This window comes from Heloderma suspectum, chromosome 2, assembly GCF_057233095.1.
Source record: "Heloderma suspectum isolate Gila_16-S chromosome 2, 16-S_ref, whole genome shotgun sequence".
Classification (NCBI taxonomy): Eukaryota; Metazoa; Chordata; class Lepidosauria; order Squamata; family Helodermatidae; genus Heloderma; species Heloderma suspectum.
Window position 1 is genome coordinate 51,400,238 of NC_139459.1, and position 24,484 is coordinate 51,424,721.

General features: G+C 42.6%; 1 protein-coding gene across 6 annotated transcripts in view; it reads right to left on the reverse strand.

The window, feature by feature from the left end:
- NAIP (NLR family apoptosis inhibitory protein) overlaps positions 1-23,713 on the reverse strand; it is a 35,031-nt gene extending 11,318 nt beyond the window's left edge. For 5 of the 6 annotated variants that reach the window (XR_014787631.1, XR_014787632.1, XM_084833522.1 and 2 more), the window contains exons 1-10: positions 23,609-23,698; positions 18,734-19,320; positions 17,843-17,942; positions 16,180-16,261; positions 15,275-15,323; positions 13,445-13,576; positions 12,420-12,519; positions 12,135-12,216; positions 7,457-7,514; positions 2,347-4,455 (exon numbers count right to left, since the gene is read on the reverse strand). Coding sequence is in view for 4 of the 6 variants with exons in the window: in XM_084833522.1 (XP_084689648.1) it covers positions 2,347-4,455; positions 7,457-7,514; positions 12,135-12,216; positions 12,420-12,519; positions 13,445-13,576; positions 15,275-15,323; positions 16,180-16,261; positions 17,843-17,942; positions 18,734-19,319 (3,298 nt within the window). In the remaining 2 variants the exon portion in view is untranslated. Of the gene's footprint in view, positions 1-2,346; positions 4,456-7,456; positions 7,515-12,134; positions 12,217-12,419; positions 12,520-13,444; positions 13,577-15,274; positions 15,324-16,179; positions 16,262-17,842; positions 17,943-18,733; positions 19,321-23,608 lie in introns of all 6 variants that reach the window. The other variant, XM_084833521.1, reaches the window with a different exon arrangement.
- Positions 23,714-24,484: the final 771 nt, after the last annotated feature.

The window sequence follows — 24,484 nt, forward strand, 5'->3', positions numbered from 1 at the left end:
TGGGTGAAAACATCTAGACAAGCGAATGGGTGAAAACATCTAGACATCTTTATAAGCCTACAAGTTCAGAGGCTTATGAGTATCAGGGGCAGTTTCAATAGGATTGCACCCTTAAATACTTGGGAGACTTGCTGCATGAGTATATGATATGGAATCAGCATAACGCTGCATTTAGACTAAAAGCAACTCAGCGACATCAGGTAAATAATCATTTTTCTCACAGTAAAAGGGGTCAATTGGTAGTGCCATCAATTAAAATCTTCATAGGAAAAATTATTGCCCAGATTTTGTATGGTTCAGAATTATAGGTATGGGGTGATTTAAGTTCTTTGGAAGTGATATAGAACACATTTCTGGAAAGTTTGGGGGGGTTGTTCCGGGTACTCCAGCTGTAATGCTCCGAGCTGAAGTTTGCATGCCTTCTATTAAGGCTAGAATACACAAGACGCTGTCATGTATAATCTAAAGGTGAAGTAAATGCCTTATTATAGTCTACCCAAACTATGCTTTCAGGAACAAGGCCCAAAAAGCTGGCAAGAGAGATGTGAAGCACTGTCCGAGGATTATGACCTCATATTTGAGACATTAGGGACAACTGACTTTGGAGATATAAAAAAAACTGATTAAGGATAAAGTGTTCATCAAAGATTGCAACTGGGATATGGAAAAACTAGAAAATACCAGGTTTTCTCTGTGTTATAGACATATAAAAGTAAATCACATACTGCAGCAGTATTTACAGGAACTTAGATTTCCTTCAAGAAAGGCTTTTTAGCAAGCTGCACTTTCAAACTACGCCTGCTGCTTGTTTGTAGGGAAGATATCTTGTCATTATTAAAGTCTCTGTGAGAAGGGGGAAGTGGAAGATATCTTGTCATTATTGCTCTAATGCCCATTGTATAGGGCACCTAGAAATAGATATTTATCCTATTTTCTTTCTTATCCTGAGATGTCAGATTTTGAGAAAAATTGTATGCTTTCAACTGATTAGAACAAATGTTACATACTAAGTTTCATTATTTGCAATGGCTGCTTTTAAAATTAGATGGAATTATATATAAAAATTATTCTGTCCTCAACCCAGGTTACAGAGGGGCTATACAGTTAGATGCTGTCGGTTGAAATTCCTTAGATAGGCTTTGTGTTATAACCTTTGAAAAAAACTTTATTCTGTAGAATACAGTAAATCCTGCCAGCTAATATTTCTTAGATAATTTGATGTGGTAGATTGATAGTAATTTAGTGTGTATATTGATTATATTACATATTGCTATATTGTATATTTACATATAATTTTTTTTAGTAAATCTTCACTTTTAAAGAATGCTTGTAAATAATTTAAACTATTATGGCATTCAAACTGATGAGGTAAAAAAAGGAAAGGTGGCGTAAGACTACAGGAGAGTAATAGAGACCCACAAAGCAGCAAAGCACCATTCACAACTGAATTTAAAGGTAGCCAGAGGCCTCTCCTCCAATGTAGCGCTTCTCCAGACCCAAGCAACAGATAACAGGTACATCAATCCAGTCAGGCACAGCAACAGATTGCCAAGAACATTAGGTCACATGTATAAGCAATACTGTTTATACAGCACAATCATATTTGTTAGGGGGAGATTATCTTATCTCATCCTTTATTGTGGATTTGTTTGGGGTTTCCCCCCCCCCTTCTCTCCTCTTTTGTAATGACCATTGGTTTTAAGCAAATACAGACTGATTAAATGGATGAAGACGATGTCTACAGCCCATGAATTTCATGGACTTGAAACTCCCATGAAATTCTGTAAATGAGGTAGGGTGGTGGCACAATAAAAGCTTCATGAGGAAGCACTTGTTGAGAATTAAAATGTTATAAAACCAATATACGTTTTGAGCAAAAGTATATTCGTAAGTCTAGACTTCAAAACCTCAAACATAACTTTGTCTTATATTTAAGACACTGATCCCATGCACACCTACTCAGGAGTAAATCCCATTGATTCAAATGGGACTGACTTCTGAGTTAACATGCATAGGATTGGGCTGCATGTATACAAATTGAAACAGACACATTTGCTCAACTAAAAAAAAAAACAAGAAGTATTTCTAGAGCCAAAGTTTAAAACGAATGGCTATGTTTTATATCTAAATCATGGGATTGCTACGATATTTTTATCCTTCAAGTGACAGACCCTTAAATAATTCATTTATTTTGTATATTGTACTAAAGGCAAAACAGAAGGAAGCTACTGTATTTTACAGTGAAAGCAATGCATAAATAATTAATTTATTTATAAAGAGCCACCCTTCCGATGCTAAAGACAATACTGAGAGAAGTCAATTCCACTCAAGGCCGTTGTACTGTACCTGGTATCGACATCTTCCCCTTAATTTCAAGCGACTCAAGTGAAGACATCGAAAGAAGCAGGTTTTCTTCTACTATGCGTAAGTCAGTGTCATGTATACTGCAGATTCTAAAAGAGTTCAAGTTCTGTTCAATAGCTGGTTTGATACTTTCAATCAGACTGTTGCAATGATACAGGCTGAGTTCAATATGATCAAAAACAGAGAAGAGCGCCACTAAATTCTGAAGGTCCTGAGACTGGAAAGAATTCACATAGCTTACTGCAAATTTCAAATGTGGGATCTTCTCATGGCCTTTTCTATGGACAAATGATGCTATTAGGGAGTCTGGAAGATGTCTGGGGAAAAGTGGCCTAATGCTATTTTTCAAATGTACATTTTCATTTAGCTGCTGCCTAAAGTCACTGAGGGGCTGAAAACCAGGAGCATATTCTTGGTCAACAACTGGAACCCCCAGTTTGGAAAAACAACGTTCAAATAGAGACATATCAGTATATTCCTCTTTTCCAGTAACAGATTTCTCAAATCTGCTTGGTAAGTACCAACTCTCTGGATAATCCAGAAAGAAGCGCTTTATGAAACCACTTTCTGAAGCAAACAGATGTAAAGAAAGTTCTTTTCCACTGAGGAACTGTAAAAGCATAGGAGCACATGCAGGAACCATATTACTTTGATAGGCCAGCTCAGTTGCAAGTTTCAGCACAATTTCAGTGAATTTTGTATGATACAGCTTCGGGTCCAAACTAAAGGAAATAATTGAAAGCTGCTGTTGCATTAGCTGAAGTTTTGGAGTTTGTTGTAGATAAGCATCATTTTCTGACTGGCTTTCAAATGACTTCTTGCAATTGAGTAAATTGAGTAAGTGGGAAATTATTTTGGGCACTGCTTTGAAAGGATCACTACAGGCATATCTCAAAATACACTGGTAGCGGCCGCTGATTTTCACAAATGTGTTGATCTGCTGCAAATACTGCAGCCCTTTCACCACATCCTCCTGCACATCCGAACCCAGGAGCTCACTCATTCTTAGACCTGCAAGAAATTCTTGGAACGAAAGGTGGAAGAATTTGTAGAGCGGCCGAAGCCTTTGGGCAGTAAACTTGCTCAGAAGACCAAACCAGAGAGCATCATCTCCATTAACCCTGACTTCAGACAGGTCTTCCTCGCTAAATTCAAAGCAGGATTTGAAGAGACCTCGTAAGGCTAGTTCACCACAAGCGGACATTGTAGCTTTGAGACGATCACTCTCCTGTGGATATTTCAATGAACTGTACAGCACATAGGCTTTTAAAATGACTGTACCTGCAAAAATATTGCCATTAGGATATTGAGCCCAATATGCACCCAGAGCCACAGCAAATAGGGGAGTCTTTAACATGGAATGCATTGTTTCCTCTGAAGCCAACTCAATGTAAAAGCTTTCTAAAAGGGCAATGTTGTGTGAAAATAGCTTCCTTAACAGATAGAGGGTGCTAGTCAGTGGAAATTCTGTGATACTGAGAATCGAGTTTGCATACTGGCGGATTCCTCCAACTCTATTAGTACGAACTGCAATAACCAAACAGTGTTTGTTCAAGTAGTTCTTTTGAATCAGGTCTTCGATGACATGGGGGACTGCATTCATTTCAGCATAATCATCCAAGAGGAACAAGACCTCATTTGTTAAATGTTGGCAAATGTTCTTCAGGGAATCTTCTGTTAATGACCCTTTCAACCCCACCACCTGATTGCAAATAAGTTCAGCCAGGCTCTGATCACGTTCTTTAGAATTCAAGGACAGATAAAAAACAAATTTGAATCTGCTGATTATAGGGCAGCATCCAGATGCCCAAAGAATGGCTATCTTCCGAAGCAAAGCAGTCTTTCCGCAGCCTGCTTCCCCTTCTATAACTGTAATGGAATGAAGGCTTTCAAGGACCTCAGGCAGCATGAGCAGCTGCAATGGCAGGTTGTTGATGTTCTTGGAGACAATGGCAAGGTCCCCAAAGAGCAATTTCAAATCAATAGCAAAATGGGTAGAGTCTCCTAATGAAAATATTTTCCTGAAAGTAATATCATTGTATGCCCTTGCGAGCTTTTCCTGAAGCCATTCATGTTCATCAAAGGCCACAACTGTGAAAGGACAAAGAAGAAAGAAGGAAAGAGTTATTTCAAACAACTGCTCAGTTGACATAAGGTCCTTCCAGACTGGGGACTCCTACTGTTACCAGTCAAGAGGCATTGTGCAGTTATTCCATCTTCCCCTTTTTAATGGATTTCTTTTCTGATTAGAAAAAGATAGAAGAATCCATGGGAAACCAGGGGTTCGAAGACAAGTTGAAGACAATGCTGTCTGGAACCCACCTGCCCCCTCTTGCCCCCATCCCCTGTAAAATTCCATGTTTAAGAGGCAGGGCAATTGCAGGATAGCACCCATAGTGTCATGTTTTGTGGTAACACACTGGCCATATTCACACTGAATGGTATGCCAGGATTCTGCATGCAGCTCCTGCTTGGCTCCTCCCACTAACAGAAGCATCTAAACAAACTAGAAATTGTTTGCTTAGTTGAGTATGTTGTCTAAACCAGAGACCAAGCTTGTTGTGCCCTTTACAAGCTAGGATCTTAAACTGGAATTACAAATCCTGGGTTATTATTCCCTGTGAACAGAACCACTCATGTAGAAGTCAGTACATCCATTCTAGGGCAGCAAGACTATTAGCACTTGCTTGCACTGTAGGCTTCCTCACTTAATTCTTTTGTGATTCTGTTATTTATAACAGCACATTTCCATTAGTAGTCTGTTCTGCCTCCTGGACCTCCACATGCCTCAGGTTAAGCCATGCACAGGTGGGGTTTGCTTGTCTACTGCACCCACATCATCTGCTACGGAGACTACATCTTTCTTAAACAATTGAATGATGAAATGTATCTTTTCTCACTGTGGATGCACAGAAAGCATCATTCTGCTTTCCAGTCCATGAACATTCAATGTAAAAAGCAAACAACTAGATGAGTTGGAAAAATATAACGTGTGAAGCAGCGAAAGAAAGATACATGTGAAATTGCACAGTCCTGCAACAAATCTCTGGTGCATATTTTTCACGACTGAATGAGTAACAATAAAAATAAATGCACATATTCCTTTAATCAGATTTCAGATTACCTCACTTAGATAAGCATATCCCTTTAGCAAGAGGGACTTTGGAAAAAAACAATGGGGGACAAGCAAGGGACAGGCTTGAGACATGTGAAATGACCATGATGACCTGTGCAGTGATTCACAGATGGCTCAGGTAAAATACATCATTTAGACTGTAACATGCAGTATACTAGTACTGTGCAGTATGTAATATGCTATTACTGTATTCGCCCATGGAGTGAAGACATTCGTCAGATGCAAAAACAAACAACCCACATTTCTATTATTTTGACAAAAAACACAGTAAATTTGGTCTTACAGCTTATTATGTACTATTATGATGCTGCAGGCCATTGACTTCAGCCATATATTTTTCTAGACCTAATATATGCTATAAAACATAACATAGATCTCTTTGTGGCCTTTTCTCTAGTGAGCCAATTCTGTGATTCAGTTTACATCTGTATACCTCTACAGAACCCACATTTAGGCTGCAAACTTAATGCAGATTTACTTGAGAATAAAAACAAGAAAGAATCTTGTGACACCTTAAAGGCTAACAAAATGTATTATGGCATAAGCTTCCGCGAATTAAAGCCCTTTTCATCAGCTGCTCATTGAAGTCAGTGGAACTTACTATTAAGTAAACATGCATTGGATTGCACTGTTAGGTGGGCTTGTGGAAGCATGCAAATTATTAGACTCTGCATGTGGCAAACATTTCACACACTGGGTTCAGCCGTGGGTTAAAACTCAGGGTTTACATTGTTGTTGTTGTTTATTCGGTCAGTCGCTTCCGACTCTTCGTGACTTCATGGACCAGCCCACGCCAGAGCTTCCTGTCGGCCGTCACCACCCCCAGCTCCCCCAAGGTCGAGCCCGTCACCTCCAGAATATCATCCATCCATCTTGCCCTTGGTCGGCCCCTCTTCCTTTTGCCTTCCACTTTCCCGAGCATCAGCATCTTCTCCAGGGTGTCCTGTCTTCTCATGATGTGGTCAAAGTACTTCAGTTTTGCCTTTAATATCATTCCCTCAAGTGAGCAGTCTGGCTTTATTTCCTGGAGTATGGACTGGTTTGATCTTCTTGCAGTCCAAGGCACTCTCAGAATTTTCCTCCAGCACCACAGTTCAAAAGCATCTATCTTCCTTCGCTCAGCCTTCCTTATGGTCCAGTTCTCGTAGCCATAGGTTACTACGGGGAAGACCATTGCTTGAACTATGTGGACCTTTGTTGTCAGTGTGATGTCTCTGCTCTTCACTATTTTATCAAGATTTGTCATTGCTCTCCTCCCAAGAAGTAAACGTCTTCTGATTTCCTGGCTGCAGTCAGCATCTGCAGTAATCTTTGTGCTTAGAAAGACAAAGTCTGTCACTGCCTCCACGATTTCTCCCTCTATTTGCCAGTTATCAATCAAGCTGGTTGCCATAATCTTGGTTTTTTTTAGGTTTAACTGTAACCCAGCTTTTGCACTTTCTGCTTTCACCTTCATCATGAGGTTCCTCAGCTCCTCCTCGCTTTCAGCCATCAAAGTGGTATCATCTGCATATCTGAGACTGTTAATGTTTCTTCCAGCGATTTTAACTCCAGCCTTGGCTTCATCAAGCCCAGCACGTCGCATGATGTGTTCTGCGTACAGGTTGAATAGGTAGGGTGAGAGTATACAACCCTGCCGTACTCCTTTCCTAATCTTAAACCAGTCCGTTGTTCCATGGTCTGTCCTTACCGTTGCTCCTTGGTCGTTATACAGACAAGATGACTTGGTATCCCCATACCACCAAGAACTTGCCACAATTTGTTATGATCCACACAGTCAAAGGCTTTAGAATAGTCAATAAAACAGAAATAGATGTTTTTCTGAAACTCCCTGGCTTTCTCCATTATCCAGCGGATATTGACAGTTATTAGGGTTTACATGCACTGGCTGTAAAAGTATATTTGAGAGGGGCTTATGTATCTTTTCCAGTCAGGTATGTATGGCAAAGTACTTACTAGTCATTGTAGAACTGAGAGCTTCTATTTCTCCCAAATAGTGTTTGCAATCTGTTTGCTAGAAAAACAATATGTATGTTAATTAGAATTGCTAAACAGAAAATGCAGCATCTTTCATTTCATTCCATATAAGTTTCTAACAGTACAGTCCTATTCATGGTCACTTCTAAGTCATCCAGTGTCACAGGGGGCTTACTCCCTTTGTTTAGGTTGCAAGCTGAGTTACTCACCAAAATCTAAACTTTAGATTCTAAAGGGTGAAATCCAATTAAGGTTTTCCACTGATAGAACTATATCCTTCAGCGGAACCAGAAGGGGGGTGATTCCCCCAGCAGTCCCTCCCATGCACCCTTAAAATCTGCTCTATTAAGTTGGGGGACTCTCTGGAGCAGATATTCAGGATGGAGTGGGTATAGGTTAGAAGTGAAAGGGAGAACGTCCCATTGCCAAAGTGCAAGTCTGTTCAGGTGACATTGGATTCAGCCCAAGCAATCAAAATTCTTCTAGGTTTCTACTGTTTCTCTTGAGCCAGTGGGAATGACCACTTGCGCAACAGGGATTTTGCGTCTCTTAAAAACTCCAGAAACGAGCTGAAACACAGCAGGTCAGTGGAGCTCCCTTCTGCGAGTTCCGCTGGCACATCCTGTTCCAGAAACGAGCATTTCCTCTCATTCTGTTGCTTGTAGAATTGCAAAATCCCTGTTGCACAAGCAGTCCCACTGCTGATGTCAGGGTAGAAACTGAGCCGATAGAACCCCCAGAGCAGTTCTGATTCTGAGGAGGATCAGCAATCCGTGGGAGAGGAGCCAGCTCATCCCTCACAGGCACAGCAGCTGGCAGAGATTCCTCCTGCCAGTACTCCTGAGATAGATAGTGACCCTGGCAGTGAGCAAGTGCGGGAGGGGGTCTTGCTGGATGCTCAACACAGATGCAAAGAGCGACGAGTGATGGAGGGTGCGGAAAGGAGGCGTAGCGCCCGTTTGGCGCGCAACCAATGGCTGCCTCCTGTGGACCCAAGGGAAAGAGGGAGGACCTCTCCCTAGCGCATAAGTTCAGGGTCTTCAAGTGACTCTCCTTCAAGCAGGGATCAACTGCCTACCCGGCGCATAGGCTACTCTGCTGTTCCTGGCTTAGTCGCTGGTGATTAGCATCTGAAAGAGTCATTATGTTGTAAAAGGATTAAAGCCTTGAAAAGAATCCTTTCGTCTCTGTCTTGAGTTGGCTATTGGAGTCTACTGAAAGAGGCCACCAGGGCGCACCTGACAGCTGCATGGGCACAAAAGGATACTCGCCTCTGAATCTGGTTCACTTATTTCATAGGATCTAGGATGCAGAATTTGGAAAATGATGTCCACTGGAGTATACAAGGTAGTCCTCTCTCCCATCAATGGAGGTTATTTTACATTATAAGCAAAGTATCATTTGTTGTTGTTCAGTCGTTCAGTCGTGTCCGACTCTTCGTGACCCCGTGGACCATAGCACGCCAGGTCTTCCTGTCCTGCGGTCTCTCCCGGAGCGTGCTCAAGTCCATATTCAATATTCATTGCATCAGTGATGCTATCTAGCCATCTCATCCTCTGCCGTCCCCTTCTCCTTTTGCCTTCAGTCTTTCCCAGCATCAGAGTCTTTTCCAGAGAGTTTTCTCTTCGCATTAGGTGGCCAAAATATTTGAGCTTCAGCTTCAGTATCTGTCCTTCCAAAGAGCACTCAGGTTTGATTTCCTTTAGGATGGACTGATTTGACCTCCTTGCAGTCCCAGGGACTCGTAAGAGTCTTCTCCAGCACCACAATTCGAAAGCATCAATTCTTCGGTGCTCAGCCTTCCTTATAGTCCAGCTCTCACAGCCATACATTACTACTGGGAAAACCATAGCTTTGATTAGACGGACCTTTGTCAGCAAGGTGATGTCTCTCCTTCTTACTATGCTGTCTAGGTTTGCCATAGCTTTCCTCCCAAGGAGCAAACACCTTTTAATTTCATGGCTACAGTCACCGTCTGCAGTGATCTTGGAGCCCAAGAAAATAAAATCTGTCACTGCTTCCATTTCTTCCCCTTCCATATGCCAGGAAGTGATGGGGCCAGATGCCATGATCTTAGTTTTTTTAATGTTGAGTTTCAAACCAGCTTTTGCACTCTCCTTTTTTACCCTCAACAAGAGGCTCTTTAGATCCTTTTCAGTTTCTGCCATTAGGGTGGTATCATCTGCGTATCTGAGGTTGTTGATAATTCTCCCGGCAATCTTAATTCCGACCTGTGATTCATCCAACCTGGCGTTTCTCATGATGTACTCTGCATATAAGTTAAATAAACAGGGCGACAATATGCAGCCTTGTCGTACTCCTTTCCCAATTTTGAACCACTCGGTTGTTCCATGTCTGGTTCTTACTGTTGCTTCTTGACCCTCGTACAGGTTTCTCAGGAGACAGGTAAGGTGGTCTGGGACCCCCATCTCTTTCAGAATTTGCCACAGTTTGTTGTGATCCACACAATCACAAGCGTAGTCAATGAAGCAGAAATAGACGTTTTTCTGGAATTCTCTTGCTTTCTCCATGATGCAGCGAATGTTGGCGATTTGATCTCTAGTTCCTCTGCCTCTTCGAAACCCAGCTTGTACTTCCAGTAGTTCTCGGTTCGCATACTGCTGAAGCCTAGCTTTTAGGATTTTGAGCATCACCTTGCTGGCATGTGAAATGAGCGCAACTGAATGGTAGTTTGAACACTCTTTGGCGTTGCCCTTCTTTGGAATTGGAATGTAAACTGACCTTTTCCAGTCTTGTGGCCACTGTTGAGTGTTCCAAATGTGTTGGCATACTGAGTGCGGCACTTTAACAGCATCATCTTTTAGGATTTTAAATAGCTCAGCTGGAATACTGTCATCTCCACCAGCTTTGTTGTTAGTAATGCTTCCTAAGGCCCACTTGACTTCACTCTCGAGCATGTCTGGCTCAAGTTCAGTGACTGCACTATCATGGCTATCAGGGACATTCAGATCTTTCCTGTATAGTTCTTCTGTGTATTCTTTCTACCTCTTCTTAATCTCATCTGTTTCTGTTAGGTCCCTGCCTTCTTTGTCCTTTATCATGCCTGTCTTTGCACAAAACGTTCCCTTTAGATCTCCGATTTTCTTGAAGAGATCTCTAGTCTTTCCCATTGTATTGTTTTCCTCGATTTCTTTGCATTGGTCATTTAAGAAGACCTTCTTGTCTCTCCTTGCTATTCTCTGGAACTTTGCATTCAGTTGGATATATCTTCCCCTTTCTCCCTTGCTTTTCGCTTCCCTTCTTTCCTCAGCTACTTGTAAAGCCTCATCAGACAGCCACTTGGTTTTCTTGCATTTCTTTTTCTTTGGGATGGATTGAGTTGCTGCCTCCTGAACAATGTGACGGACCTCCGTCCATAGTTCCTCAGGCACTCTGTCTCAGGTCTAATCCCTTAAATCTATTCCTCACCTCCACTGTATATTCATAAGGGATATGATTTAGGTCATACCTGAATGGTTGAGTAGTTTTCCCTACGTTCTTCAATTTAAGCCGAAATTTTGCAAGAAGCAACTCATGATCTGAGCCACAGTCAGCTCCAGGTCTTGTTTTTACTGACTGTATAGAGCTTCTCCATCTTTGGCTGCAAAGGACATAATCAATCTGATTTCGATATTGACCATCTGGTGATGTCCATGTGTAGAGTCGCCTCTTGTGCTGTTGGAAAAGAGTGTTTGCTATGATCAGTGTGTTCCTTGGCAAAACTCTATTAGCCTTTGTCCTGCTTCATTTTGTACACCAAGGCCATGCTTGCCTGTTATCCCGGTGATTTCTTGACTTCCTACTTTAGCATTCCAATCCCCTATGATGAAGAGGACATCTTTTTTGGGTGTTAGTTCTAGAAGGTGTTGTAGGTCTTCATAGAAGCGATCAACCTCAGCTTCTTCAGCCTCAGTGGTTGGGGCATAGACTTGAACTACTGTGATGTTGAATGGTTTGCCTTGGATTCGTACTGAGATCATTCTATCGTTTTTGAGATTGTACCCCAGTACTGCTTTTTCCACCCTTTTGTTGACTATGAGTGCTACTCCATTCCTTCTAAGTGATTCTTGCCCACAGTAGTAGATATGATGTTCACCTGAATTAAATTCGCCCATGCTTGTCCATTTGAGTTCGCTGATTCCCAAGATGTCGATGTTCAGTCTTGCCATCTCATGTTTGACCACCTCCAGCTTACCTTGATTCATTGATCTTACATTCCAGGTTGCTAAACAATATTGTTCTTTACAGCATCGGATTTTCTTTTCACCACCAAACACATCCACAGCTGAGTGTCCTTTCAGCTTTGGCCCAGCCGCTTCACTTTTTCTGGCGCTACTTGGAAATACCCTCTGCTCTTCCCCAGTAGTATATTGGACATCTTCCGACCTGAGGGGCTCATCTTCCAGTGTCATCTCTTTTAGCCTTGTGATACGTTCCATGGGGTTTTCTTGGCAAGAATACTGGAGTGGGTTGCCATTTCCTTTTCCAGTGGACCACATTTTGTCAGAACTCTCCGCCATGACCTGTCCATCTTGGGTGGCCCTGCACGGCATAGCTTATGGCTTCACTGAGTTACGCAAGCCCCTTTGCCACAACAAGGCAGTGATCCATGAAGAGGCAAAGTATCATATGACACCCCAAATATGTATTGTTTTACCTTTTCATGCCATGTATCAGCCTCCGCCTGCCCTTGGGGCTTCTCCACTGATGTATTCCAGTCTGGATCTGATTGCTTACACCTAAAACAAATTTTAAAAGGTTAGATGTGTTAACTGGAATCAGCAAAAGAGGGCTAGAGCACCTTAGATGATGCTGTTACCTGGGAATGATGGGATATATGGTACAGCACATCTGGATTATGGGATTTCTACTCCAACACACCTGAAGGGCATTAGGTTGGGGAAGGCTGTTAACTAACACACTGCCTCAAACAGGCACTTACTCAGGAAAAAATTTAGCGTGCTCTGTCCAAGGATCATCACCTTCTTCCCAACCCCTTATACATCCATTGCAGGAAAAGCACTGTACAATGTCCTTCTTCCCTGCAAGAAGGCAATAACACAATGGTGTAGTTATTCCTGATAACATTTCTTTTTTTTCTTTTTGTTAAACTAGGATGCCAGGTCCTAGTAGGAAACTGGTTTTAGCCAGCCTTGAGATGAGACTTAAGGGGGCAACAGCTTTGATGGACTATGGCCCCTCCTCTCTCTGTTAACTCATGTTCCCTGGAATGTGAGGAGGGCAGACCTCTCAGAGTGCCACCCCCCTCAGACCTCTCTGTTCCCCCTGAGCTTAGCTGCAATCCTCACAGTAGCTGCAGAGAAATGGATATTCCTACCAACACTATAGCTATCCCTGTGTTGTCATGCAAAGTAATTTGGAGTGGCTTGGTCTTGACTGGGAAATTAATACCACTAGCTTTACCAAAGATATATATAATACACATAAAGGGATGGCTCAACACAGCTGCCAGCGTTTTTGAACTCTCCCGGGAGGGGGCCTACAGGGACTGTCATGACGAGTGCCTGCACTGTAAAATTTACCACTGCATAACTCTGGTCCCAGTGTTATGAGAGTGTAGGATTGCTCAGTAATTATTAATATTTAGGTAACTTCTAAAAGGATGTGCATCCAAATATTCATAGCTAAAAGAAAAGGGCCGTTTCGTGAAAACTGAATGCAAATGGGAAAATGTTAACTGAAATCCAGCAATGTCTTGCTGGTGTTGGGGCTAGAGGTGCATAGTTGGAGCTCCCCCACCCACTAGCATTTCCTCATTTATTTCAGTGCATAGGAATTTGTATCCATCTCCACAATGGGATATGGGCACATAGAGCTGTTCCCACCATTTAAGTGTCTTGGCCTCTTGTTCCCACAAGAGTCTATGACACGAGCATGCTTATGACCCACTAGGATCCAACAGAAGATGAAGAAATAGAATTACAAAAAGCTTAACAAGTGACTGACCCGTGTAGAAAAATCCAAGTTTGGCCAGAATAGTGGGATCAGCATGTGCTTCTTGTGGCCAAGTTTTAAAAGAATCCATCCGGACGTCTTCATCCTCATAGATGTTTAAAATAGGTTCTGAATCCCCTTTTGCTATGAAAGACATCACACAAGTTAGAAAAACCTGAGGTGTTGTCAATTAGCCAAAATGTTGAGATGAAAAGATGGCACATGATGGCCTCTCCAGCTTTCTAAAAATTTTTTGAAAGGCATGTGCTGTTGTTTTTTAAATGGCCCAGTGAAGGAATGGTAAAATGGCCTGGTTCACACATAACTCTAAGCTATGGTAGTTTGTTGAAATCTGGCTTGACGTTGGGTCTGAACCCATCCCTGCAAACAGGCCATAGTTTGTTACCCAGCTACACACCACAAATAAAAGCCATGGTTTGTTGTTGGGTTATGAAGTCTGGCTTATTTAAACCATAGTTTGTCCTGATGTCTGAGCCTGCTTACTTGTGCTGCTGTCTATCATGAAACAGAGGTGCCCAGTAAGAACAAACTAAAAATGAAACTGCTCTGACAGCTAGCAAAATGGGCAGGAAAGAAACAAGCCAGGAATAGGGAAAGGCCAGAAATAGCCCCTGTTTGTTTGCTTGTCTGCAAGAAAATTCATGGTTAAAGCAACAAACCATACTAACATTAACATTGGCTTAGCATTAGATGCTAACACAGCCCACACATCTTCTTTTATGCACAGGACTGAGTTATAAGAGAAAATAATTTTTATTTGGGTTGCAACAACTTAGTTATCTTGGAATGAGACAGACTTTTAAACTTTTCAAATTTTTGTGAAAAATCAACTATGCATACCTGGTATGCAAATGATTGCAGTGACCGCTGGCGTCAATCCATACCCCCACCATGGCAGCTTCTCATTAAATGTGAACCTACCAAGGCTGGATTGTTGGTGTGGTTAACAAGCCAGCCAGAACCCATGGGCTGTTTTAGGGTTGTGGGTGCCTTGTCAACCACACCAACAGCCCACCTTCATCGGGTTCACATGCAACGAGAAGCTATGGTGCACCTCCACCACACCCCAAATATTCAAAATGGTGGCTGCTGCCACGACAACACTCCAAGCAGGGAAATTGACTCACAGGGGCTTCTTGTTTTGACTGCAATCAAACCCTCACTTACCTAGGAATAACCCCCACTGAACACAATGAGACCTACATCTGCATGGACATGTATAGGACCGCAGCCATCATTATCACCACCACCACTGTCACCATAATAACATCCAGAAAACCAATAATTATAAGGGCAAGAATCCATAGAAACTTGTGAGCACATGCCTTGTGCTTTTCTGTGCATGGGAAGGTAGCTGATTTTCCCTTCCAACTACAGCCCCTCATGCTGAATTAGGATTACCTTACAGAAAACAGTCTTCTGTTTGAAGGGTTATCTGGTCCAAATCCAGAACCATATGAAGGGAGAGTAGAGGCCTTGAAGTTACCCATCAACAGTTAACACCAAGAGACTGAGCAAACACACAGGACACCTGGTCACGATATACTGCAGTATGAGATAATAGTATATTTCTATTTAAATTATAGTCATTATTTCTAAACTTGCTAAATTTCTAAATTATTTCTAAATTTATATCTATATAAATTAACGTATGCACATTTTGTCCTCTTTTTTTAGATGGTGCATTTCCTCTTTTTTGATGATGTGTAGGTAGCCACCCTACGTCAAATGCTGCTCCAGAAGGACAATGACCTCCAAGAGTAGGGAAATCACCACCACCACCATTTAAATCAGGCCTAGAATTATATTTCCAATATGTACCTGCGTTTGCGGGCAATATCTTCCCAAAGGATCCTGCAAAATGCTTTCCCTAAACAGAATAAAAAGCTAAAATTATTATAGTTTTCTATGTATGCCTCTGTTTCTTATATTACATTAATACTTCAGTTATACATGGGCTGCAATCCCATATAGCAATCCTGTTGGATGTGTTGAATTAAATCTAGAGATGGGGACATTACCATGAGGACTACTAGAATAGGCTTGTTCCAGATAACCATTCCTTAACCTGCCACAGGTTTGCCCAGTGACACAGCTGCTTGAGCTCCATCATGAGCAGGGCTCACCAATGACAACTGCCCTGGGGCCCATTTTAAAAACATCTTTCCAGAGCTCAGCACCAAGCGACTGCCATTTTAATTTCCCACAGACTGTTATGCAGGGCTACCATTTTAATTTCCCACAGTGTCCCAGAATGATGCTACACTGGGAGGCATTGGGGGAAATTAAAATGGTGGTTACCCAGCAACTAATAAGACTAATAAGGAATGCCACTGGGGAGAGTATACTGTAGCAGATCCCACTGGCATAAGAGGGTGTCCAGTGGAGGCACTATGCCAAGGGCCCACCTCAGTCCTGAATCCAGTCCCATCTCCAGTAACATTTTTTTTCACGTCAACAAATTCCATTTCAATAAGGTATTTTTATTTGTACAGTTGGCAGTATTTAAAGCTTTTATTAAAGTTTTCAATATTCTCCATCTAGAATAGCAGCCTGATTTAGTCTCCTGTGCTACATCAGATTTCAAATATGGCAACAGCATATCTGAGCAGTTGCTTCTGGTGAAACAATGAGGTATTTAATTGTACACCTCAAGTGCCACCAGGTCTTTTAAAAAATCTAGCTATTATTCTAACATTTCTGAAGAATAAGGACAAAAAGAATACCGTAACACCAACAAATCCACAATAATTTCGAATGTACTCCTTAATTTCACCTCTGGACTTCTCCTTTTGAAGAAACTCACATCTGTAAAATAATAAACAAAACATTATGGGCAACTACTTATACATTTTAAATAGTCAGAAAGATCATAGAATCATAGAATAGTAGGGTTGGAAGGGGCCTACAAGGCCATCGAGTCCAACCCCCTGTTCAATGCAGGAATCCAAGCCAGAGCATCCCTGACAGATGGCTGTCCAGCCTCGTCTTGAAGGCCTCCAGCGTGGGAGAGCCCACCACCTCCCCAGGTAATTGGTTCCATTGTCATATTGCTCTTACAGTCAGGAAGTTTTTCCTGATGTTCATCTGGAATCTGGCTTCCTGTCACTTGAGCCCATTATTCTGTGTCCTGCACTCTGGGATGATCGAGAAGAGATCCTGGCCTTCTTCTCTGTGACAACCTTTCAAATACTTGAAGAGCGCTATCCTATCTCCCCTCAGTCTTCTCTTCTCAAGGCTAAACATGCCCAGTTCTTTCAGTCTCTCTTCATAGGGCTTTGTTTCCAGTCCCCTGATCATCTTTGTTGCCCTCCTCTGAACCCTCTCCAGTTTGTCTGCATCCTTCTTAAAGTGTGGTGCCCAGATTTCTAGTATTAACAATTAATTGGATCTCAGTCTATACATTTTTCTGTCCCAAATAAATTAAGAAAATATCTCAATGATTTGATTCCAGTATTAGTTTTAATCAGTTCCGTACTCGTTCCACCATTGTTCCCTTTAAACAAACATGGTTTCTGTTAAAGCTGTGAATTTAACCCTCTTCCTGGAGCCCCTCTATTCTCCATGCATGCCTCCTATCCACTGAACCATGAAGTTGGCTGGGTATTGTGGCTGGAATGGCAACTCTTTCCTTCCCTGTGTGGGCATATCTAGTTGCCTGGAAAGAAGGAAGTTGTTTGCTGGCTACCTGTGTTTGTGCCACCAGGGGATTGGAACTCCCGACTTCAGGGAGTGCTGGAGGTGCTCTTGGACACAGCGCCATAATACTCTGCCCGGGAAGAAGACACTGTAGTGTCTTTCTGCCTTTCTGTGTGTTGTGTGCATATTGTGTATAGATGCCCCCTTTTCCTGGCCCCACTCCCTTTCCCCCAACTGCCAATTTTTTTGGTGGTTTCTCAGCTTTTGTGCATTTTCCCCCCATTTAAAAAAGTTGAAATGGCTTTCCCAAACCTTAGTTTCCTAAAGCCAGCAAGAGCTTTAAGCTAAAACATGCTGTTATTTTTTGTATTCTTGGCCACACCCCTTTTGCCTTTGGTCTCGCCTTCTTTGTCTTTGGCCCCACCAACCAGTGGAAAGTGGCTCCGAGAGCTTCTCTGAAATTAAATTAAATTCAGCCCCCATTCTGAAAGTGTTTCTCCACCCCTGGAGTAGAGTGATGACATGGGGTTAGCTGGCGGTGATGGGGTTAGCGCATTCTGTCATGGGGAATGTGGAGGCATCAGTGGCAAGTGGCATCCCTCACGGTTACTAGGGATGCTATGGGCATGTCTGTTGGTATTGCTCTGTTGGCTTTTGTTTCTATTGTTCTTCTGGTGGTGCCTCTGCATGGTGCTGGTGAAGCTGCCACTAACATAAGCAGACTATAGAACTGTCCTGTAAATTACTCACTTAGGAAACCATTTTGCATGTTCTTTCCAAGGATCATCGCCTTCTTCCCAGTTTCCCAAACTTCCAGTACAGGCAAAGCATTGAACTGTGTCCTTGATACCTGCATGTAATAAAATTACACACATTTGAGATACTTCCACATGTCTTAGTGCTTTTGAACTAGCCTGCTGGAAGGCAAAGCAGTGCAATAAGAATGGGGATCACTTAAGCAACCTCTATTAGTGGATGAGCTCACATAACAATAGGATTATTGTTGTTTTTATTATAATCATATGTATGTGGTATCTTCCTACCACCTGGCACTTGGGACACTTTACAAAACACAATCAAGCTGCGGCCCCAGTACTCTGCATCCCCAATAGAATAACATTATATTAAAATATGAGCATATGTCTCTACAAAGAAAAGGGGGAGAAATATATACTAAGGAACCAGGAGTGACTTCCTAGAAGCATCCAAAGAACAAAAAGGAACATTTGAGGCACTTTTTAAGGTCAGGAGCAAAGCTAAATAATTTGGAGAGAGGAGATTTCCCATTATGGGGCAAAAGTAGTAAAGGCTCAATCATCCACTAACTAAAATATGTTGGGCACAGGATGGAACGATATATGTAATGTCCACATCAGATCACATGTTGTGGGCTAACAAACACCTCAATGAAACAATTAACTTGCCAAGCAGATATCCCCTATTATAGCAAATGGCAATTAACTTTCAAAAGGCTACACTCATTAAATATTGAAATGGAGAACTACTAAATTTTTGTGCACTACCTTGATGGCTTTTTAGCAAATAAGGCAGTATATAAATGTTAATAATAAATATTAGAAGCAATTATTTTAGGAATCAGAAAGATAGTTTTCATTCAGGACAAATATCCTTTAAATTTACCTGTGAAGAAAAATCCAGCATTAGCGAGCAGAGCGGGCAGTGTCTCTTTGGCATAGAAAGGCCAGCCAGTGAAGGATTGGAGTCTCACCTCCACCTCTTTGTACCTCTTTGTGATTTCTGAAGAGCTCTTGTCTGGATTCTGAACTCGAACCTCAAACTTGGGGATGTTACCCACATCTTTCCCTAAAATAAATTCACATTGAGGCCAATATTTCTTATGTTGTGCATAAGGGTTTTTTTTTATACTTCTTGAGAGCAAAACTAACCCACAGCAAAAACACTGTATTGCAGTCTTAACACCGGTGTGATAGAAGCCAGCTGTAGCCATCTCTGCGGGAGCCCATGTTGACGTAGAATTAGCGGGCAGCACGGACAAGAAGGTTTTTAATCTTTTGGCTTCACTTCTCATTGTAGAATTAAAGCCTCTTCGCAATTGGTCACGGATTTTCTGATCTTCCTCTTCCATTTCTTCTGCCAGCATGTGAAAATCAAAATTCACATGAGGGTAGGAAGCTTTCATGTAAGAAGGGTCCAGCTCAAAAATGTTACTGCTAGGGCCTTCTGCAGAAGTCTCTTGGGTAGCCATCCTATTCAAAATAGAAAACAAAGCAAAGTGGTTGCAAATAACTCACAACTGATCTGTGCTGTGCTCTGAATTTATACTGTACCTGTATGTACCATTAATATTTATTGCATGTACATTCCCAGCTTTACTCCAAAGACCACAATAACCATGATCTTGGGGCACAATATGGCAACGTTGATCAAGCTAGGAGTGGTTAGTGCCTGGATGGGACGCTGCCTGGGGACTCTGTGCACTGAACACCTTGAGTTCAGTTAAGGAGCAGTGAGCTAAAAAAAAAGGGGGGGGGCTTAGACTGCAATTCTATACGCACTTACCTGAGAGTTAAGTCCCACTGAACTCACTGGGGCTTAATTCTGAGTAGGCATGAATAGAACTAGAGTGTTAGTACAATGTATCCTCTCAACAATCCTGTTTGGTAGATTCATATTCTAGACAGGGATATCAGCCGAGCTTTTCCTAAACCACATCCAGTGCTATATCCACTATGCTACATAGGCTCCTTAGCGATATATGCCTTTTATTCCTCATTCTCTCTCTCCCAAACAAGAATGTAGGGAGTAATATATAAATACATATTTCTACCTAATCTGTTCTAACATTAAGTAGCAATGTCCATTATATTACACATTACATTCTGTGTATCTACCAACTGAAATGCTAAAGACCTAGCATTGCAGAGGGCTCTTGTGCTTTAGTCCTTTTTGTAGGTCATTTGAAAATGTGATCTGATTTATCCATCTTATCCAAATGAAGGTTAATGCATACCACTACCAGAATGCTTCCCTTTCCATTTTTATTCCCCCAAAATTAGTCCAATAAAAGATACTGGTTCCAGTCCATAAATCCACATGCACTGTATGTTATAATCACTAAATAGCCTTTTTAGCAGAGGGGGAAAGATCCATGAAGACAACTGCTAATAGATTCTTGGCATGGCTAGTTTTGACAACACCAATCACCTCTCTGAATCTACACCTTCCCACTACCTTCCAAAAAATGTGATTGGTGTTGTCAGTGCTCACCATCTTATAAGAACTGTGCACAATCTGTGCATCCAGGCTCCAGTCACTAGTCTAATACCATGTAAGACCCTACAGGACCCAAACAAAAAGGCTTGCCCTTGATGGATCAGTCAAAAATCTTTTTTTATTCTGTGTTCCTGGACTCCGAGTTAGTCAACCACACTTATTTTGGCAAATCAAATCTCAACTAGTAATTTAGTTGGTATTCTATCACAATACTGTCTACAAACAAATCTAGATTAACACATATTTGATTTTGCACATGATAGGGTATGCTCACGTGGGGTTATTTTCAGGGATCAGGTACACGAATTCAGTGCATTTAATTCCTATGGCCACACATTATGCCCACATAACCAGTGGGAGATATAGCAAATGCCCGAGTGCTTTACGGCAAGTCAAACACCAGTTGGGCCTCACATTTACCATTCCTGACTCTGCTCAGAGCCAACCTTACCATTAGGCAAAATGAGGCAGCCACCTCAGCCAGCTGATTTTGAGTGTCATGAAAGGGCAGCAAATTGTTAGTTATTTAACTATTATTCTGTTTTTACTGCCAGGAAAGAGGAGAGGAATTTGTGGGATTTTTTGCCTCAGGAGCCAAAATAATTTGATGGGCTTTGGTCTTGGACTTGGGTGGGCACCATTTGCTCCTTCGCCTCAGGCAGCAAAATGTTTTGGGCCAGGCCTGCTGGGACACTGTAATTTCATTGTGTGACAGGACTTTGATTTGTGATCAAATAATTTCTCCTAAAAGGAGATTCACATGTAATTTCCATGGAGGATAGTGGCTACTAGTCCTTATGGCTATATATTATCTCCAGTATCAGTGGCAATATGTCACTCTGAATAACAGCTGCTGGGAAACATGAGCAGAAGAGTGCTATTGACTTCATGTCCTGCTGTGGGTTTCCCATAGGCCTCTGGTTGGCCACTGTGGGAACAGAATGCTGGACAAGAAAGGCCTTTGTTCTGATTTGGAACGGTTCTTATCATGTTCTTATGAGTTGCAACTTCCTCTTTTTTTTCCAGCCTGTCACAAATCAGGCTAAAATTATCTAACTCATTTCTCTGACTACCTCTTACCCACTTCTTGTAAAAAGTGAAACAAAAGACTAAAATGTCCCATCAAATTGGGAAATTAGAAAAGTTGACAGGGTAGACATGACTGCAATAAAGAAAATCCTATTGAAATATTAAGGGAATTAGTATATTGTATGTAGTGGGGGAAGGTTTATATATAAATATTTGAGAACTCTGTTATCATGGCTCTCTCTCTCTCCTTCTTGCTTGATCATGATGAGGTGGCTATCTCATTTAAGAATACTCTTGCAAGGCATTTTCTAATCTTTATTTTTAGTCAGAACTTCCAAACTAGATGAGATGTCATTCACACAATCGCAATTGCATGAATGGCTTTTTAAAAGCAAACAACAGCATGAGCCTCCCAGTACAGCTCAGGATTCTGGCATGGAGAATAGGAGGGCTTTGACCTTCCCCCACTCCCCAGCTGAAGTCCTAATCCAGATCAGGGGGCCCGCACCTGCTTTTGGGTTGGAAGAAACGCTCCCATTGTCACCACCAATGGAAGCTCCATTAAGCTTCCACAACACAGGGCAGGGGTTTCCCCCACCCTCCTCAAGGTGTGATTAATCTGAAAACTGTTGGGGATCAACTCACAATGTTGAGGTTTTAAACTGAGAGCCAGTGTAGTGTAGTGGTGAGAGTGACGGACTGGGAGCCGGGAGATCCGGGTTCTAGTCCCCACTTGGCCATGGAAGCTCACTGGGTGACTTTGGGCCAGTCATAGACTCTCAGCCCAACCTACCTCACAGGGTTGTTGTTGTGAGGATACAACGGTGAGGAGGAGGATAATGTAAGCCGCCTTGAGTTCCTTGCGAGAGGGAGAAAGGCGGGGTATAAATGCAATAAATAAATAAAATAAATAAATAAATAAATAAATCTCCAAAGAGGGCTGAGATGCAGGAAGCATGTCAGTATTGCAGCTGTAGCAGTCTGAGGCACACGGAAGAGAAACTGACAGAGAAGAACCCAGGGAAGACTGTGGTAAAACACAGAGCATAGGAACGTATATTCCCTTTAAGTTTTATTGTGCCTTCCAATTCCTTTATGAACATTATAATTAAGGATTTTTTTTTAACAATAAGGGAACTGATCAGATGGCATCCGATGTTTGTATTGTGTTTTAGAAAGAAATCAATCCCAGGTCCCATCTATATGGCACCGCTTTGACCCCCCACCTTGTCACAACCGCGCAGCAATGCGGCTTTGAATCTCCATGCCCTGCGACACACTCGCGATGTACTGCATACTTCCCTAGACACTCGCCGTGCCTTTTTTTGCCATTATACTGAAATGCGCAGCTGTGCAGTCCCACGAGTGTGTGGGGTGCAACACTTCAGTGGCTGTTTTATATTTAAGGGGCTCTGCTGTGTCTTTCTGACCCTGTTTTAGGTAAAAATTGGGTGTTTTGTGCTCCTTCATTTCTGCACCATCAGTCTGTCAGTTCCCCAGCCTGAGACTCTTGCAATGGTTCACATTCGCAAGCATGAGTGCTACGTGCCTAGCCATCACTCTGAAATGGTGCCCGGAGCGATGTTCCTCCCCCAAGACCCTCCTCAGCCCTCGGGCACCGAGTCCAAAAGCAACCATTGCAAAGATACAAAGCTGCGAAAATGTGCAAAAGTGTGATTAAATAAATGAAAACGCCCCTCTGTGCCTCTGTAACTGCGCCACTGCAAAGGGATGGGGGAGTAAAAGGGCATCATAGAGTGACACAGGCACTACACACGCCTACAACATGCCCACTGTAAGATGTGAAGTCAGTTTGCGGAAGGAACAGAGGGCCAGCAACCGTGCGGGAACCCACAGCAAACCCAAAAAATTGCAGTAAAACGACTCCTTGGAACTCTGCTTTTTCCGGGCGAAAACCACAGATAGCTGCAAAGTTGCGACTACGTCATCTGTCACAAGGGACGACTCGCACCCGCCCAGGAGTAAAAGCCCAATGTAGATGGGGGTTCAGAAAGCACAGCTACACAAATATTACTATTTATTGTATCCCCTCTGGGTTTCAGTCAGAACTGAAAAGGAGCTTTGCACTTTGGATAGTTTCTTTAGAGCTCTGACTGAAACCCGGAGTGGATTCACCAGAGCCACCAGCCTCCACTGGGCAGATAGTTGGGGACCCCTGCATTACAACACTGGAAATCCAACAAATACAGTTCCATTTAGAACTGGGCTTACCTCTTTCCAGGTTCTTGACCCAATTAGAAAGCCTTGTAATGAAAAGGCTTTGCCTTAGAAACAATGATCTTCCAACCTTCTCAGCAAAAGACAACTGAAAACTCTTCTACTGCAAGGAGGAGGAAGTATGTTTGCAATGCAAGGGCAGGGCAGGGAAGTGAAAGCAATGCTCTGTATTGGCTAATCTACCAAGCATTCGGTGTATCAAAGATAACAGCCTGCTTTCCGCCATAAGATCGGGTCAGGCTGTCACGTTGGATGTAACTACCTGGAATTGTTTGTAATCTAGAGGCTCCTCGGCCCTTTGCCCACGGCCAGGTGCAGCCCCTGCTAACTAGAAAGTGCCAACAGCTGGAGGTGATGGGGAGTTCCAGCCAGTCTAGAAGTCTCCAGCCGGAGTGAGATGAAAGATTGCTTAGGTCCAGTGAACCCGGAAGCAGTGACATGCTGCCGCTCACTGATGAGACAGTGGGCCAACTCCCTCAGTGGTACCTCTGCCCAAGCTGATGACAGTCAAGACTTTGATGCTGATGGGAGTGGGGAGGGCGAGCGAAGCAGCGTTGCTTTTGTTGAGAACTGCCAGCGAGCTCAAAAGGCCGCTCCCTCGGTGTTGGTGCAACTGCTGCAGGCTGGACAGAGAGAGTGGAGCCAGAGGCAGTTCAGTGAGCGTGTTATGATCAACAGAGTGGAGCTGGTGGGGTGTCTAGACAAGGGAGCGCATGTTGCTATAGTTGACTGGAAGTACATGGAAGAAGATCAGCTGTGGGAAAGGCAAACTCTCCCTGCAGCTTCTTGTAGCTTCCCAAGTCTTGAGGCTCCTCGTGCGTGGGTGAAAGTGGAGTACCGGGGCTGGACGGGAGTGTTAGATGTCTTGGT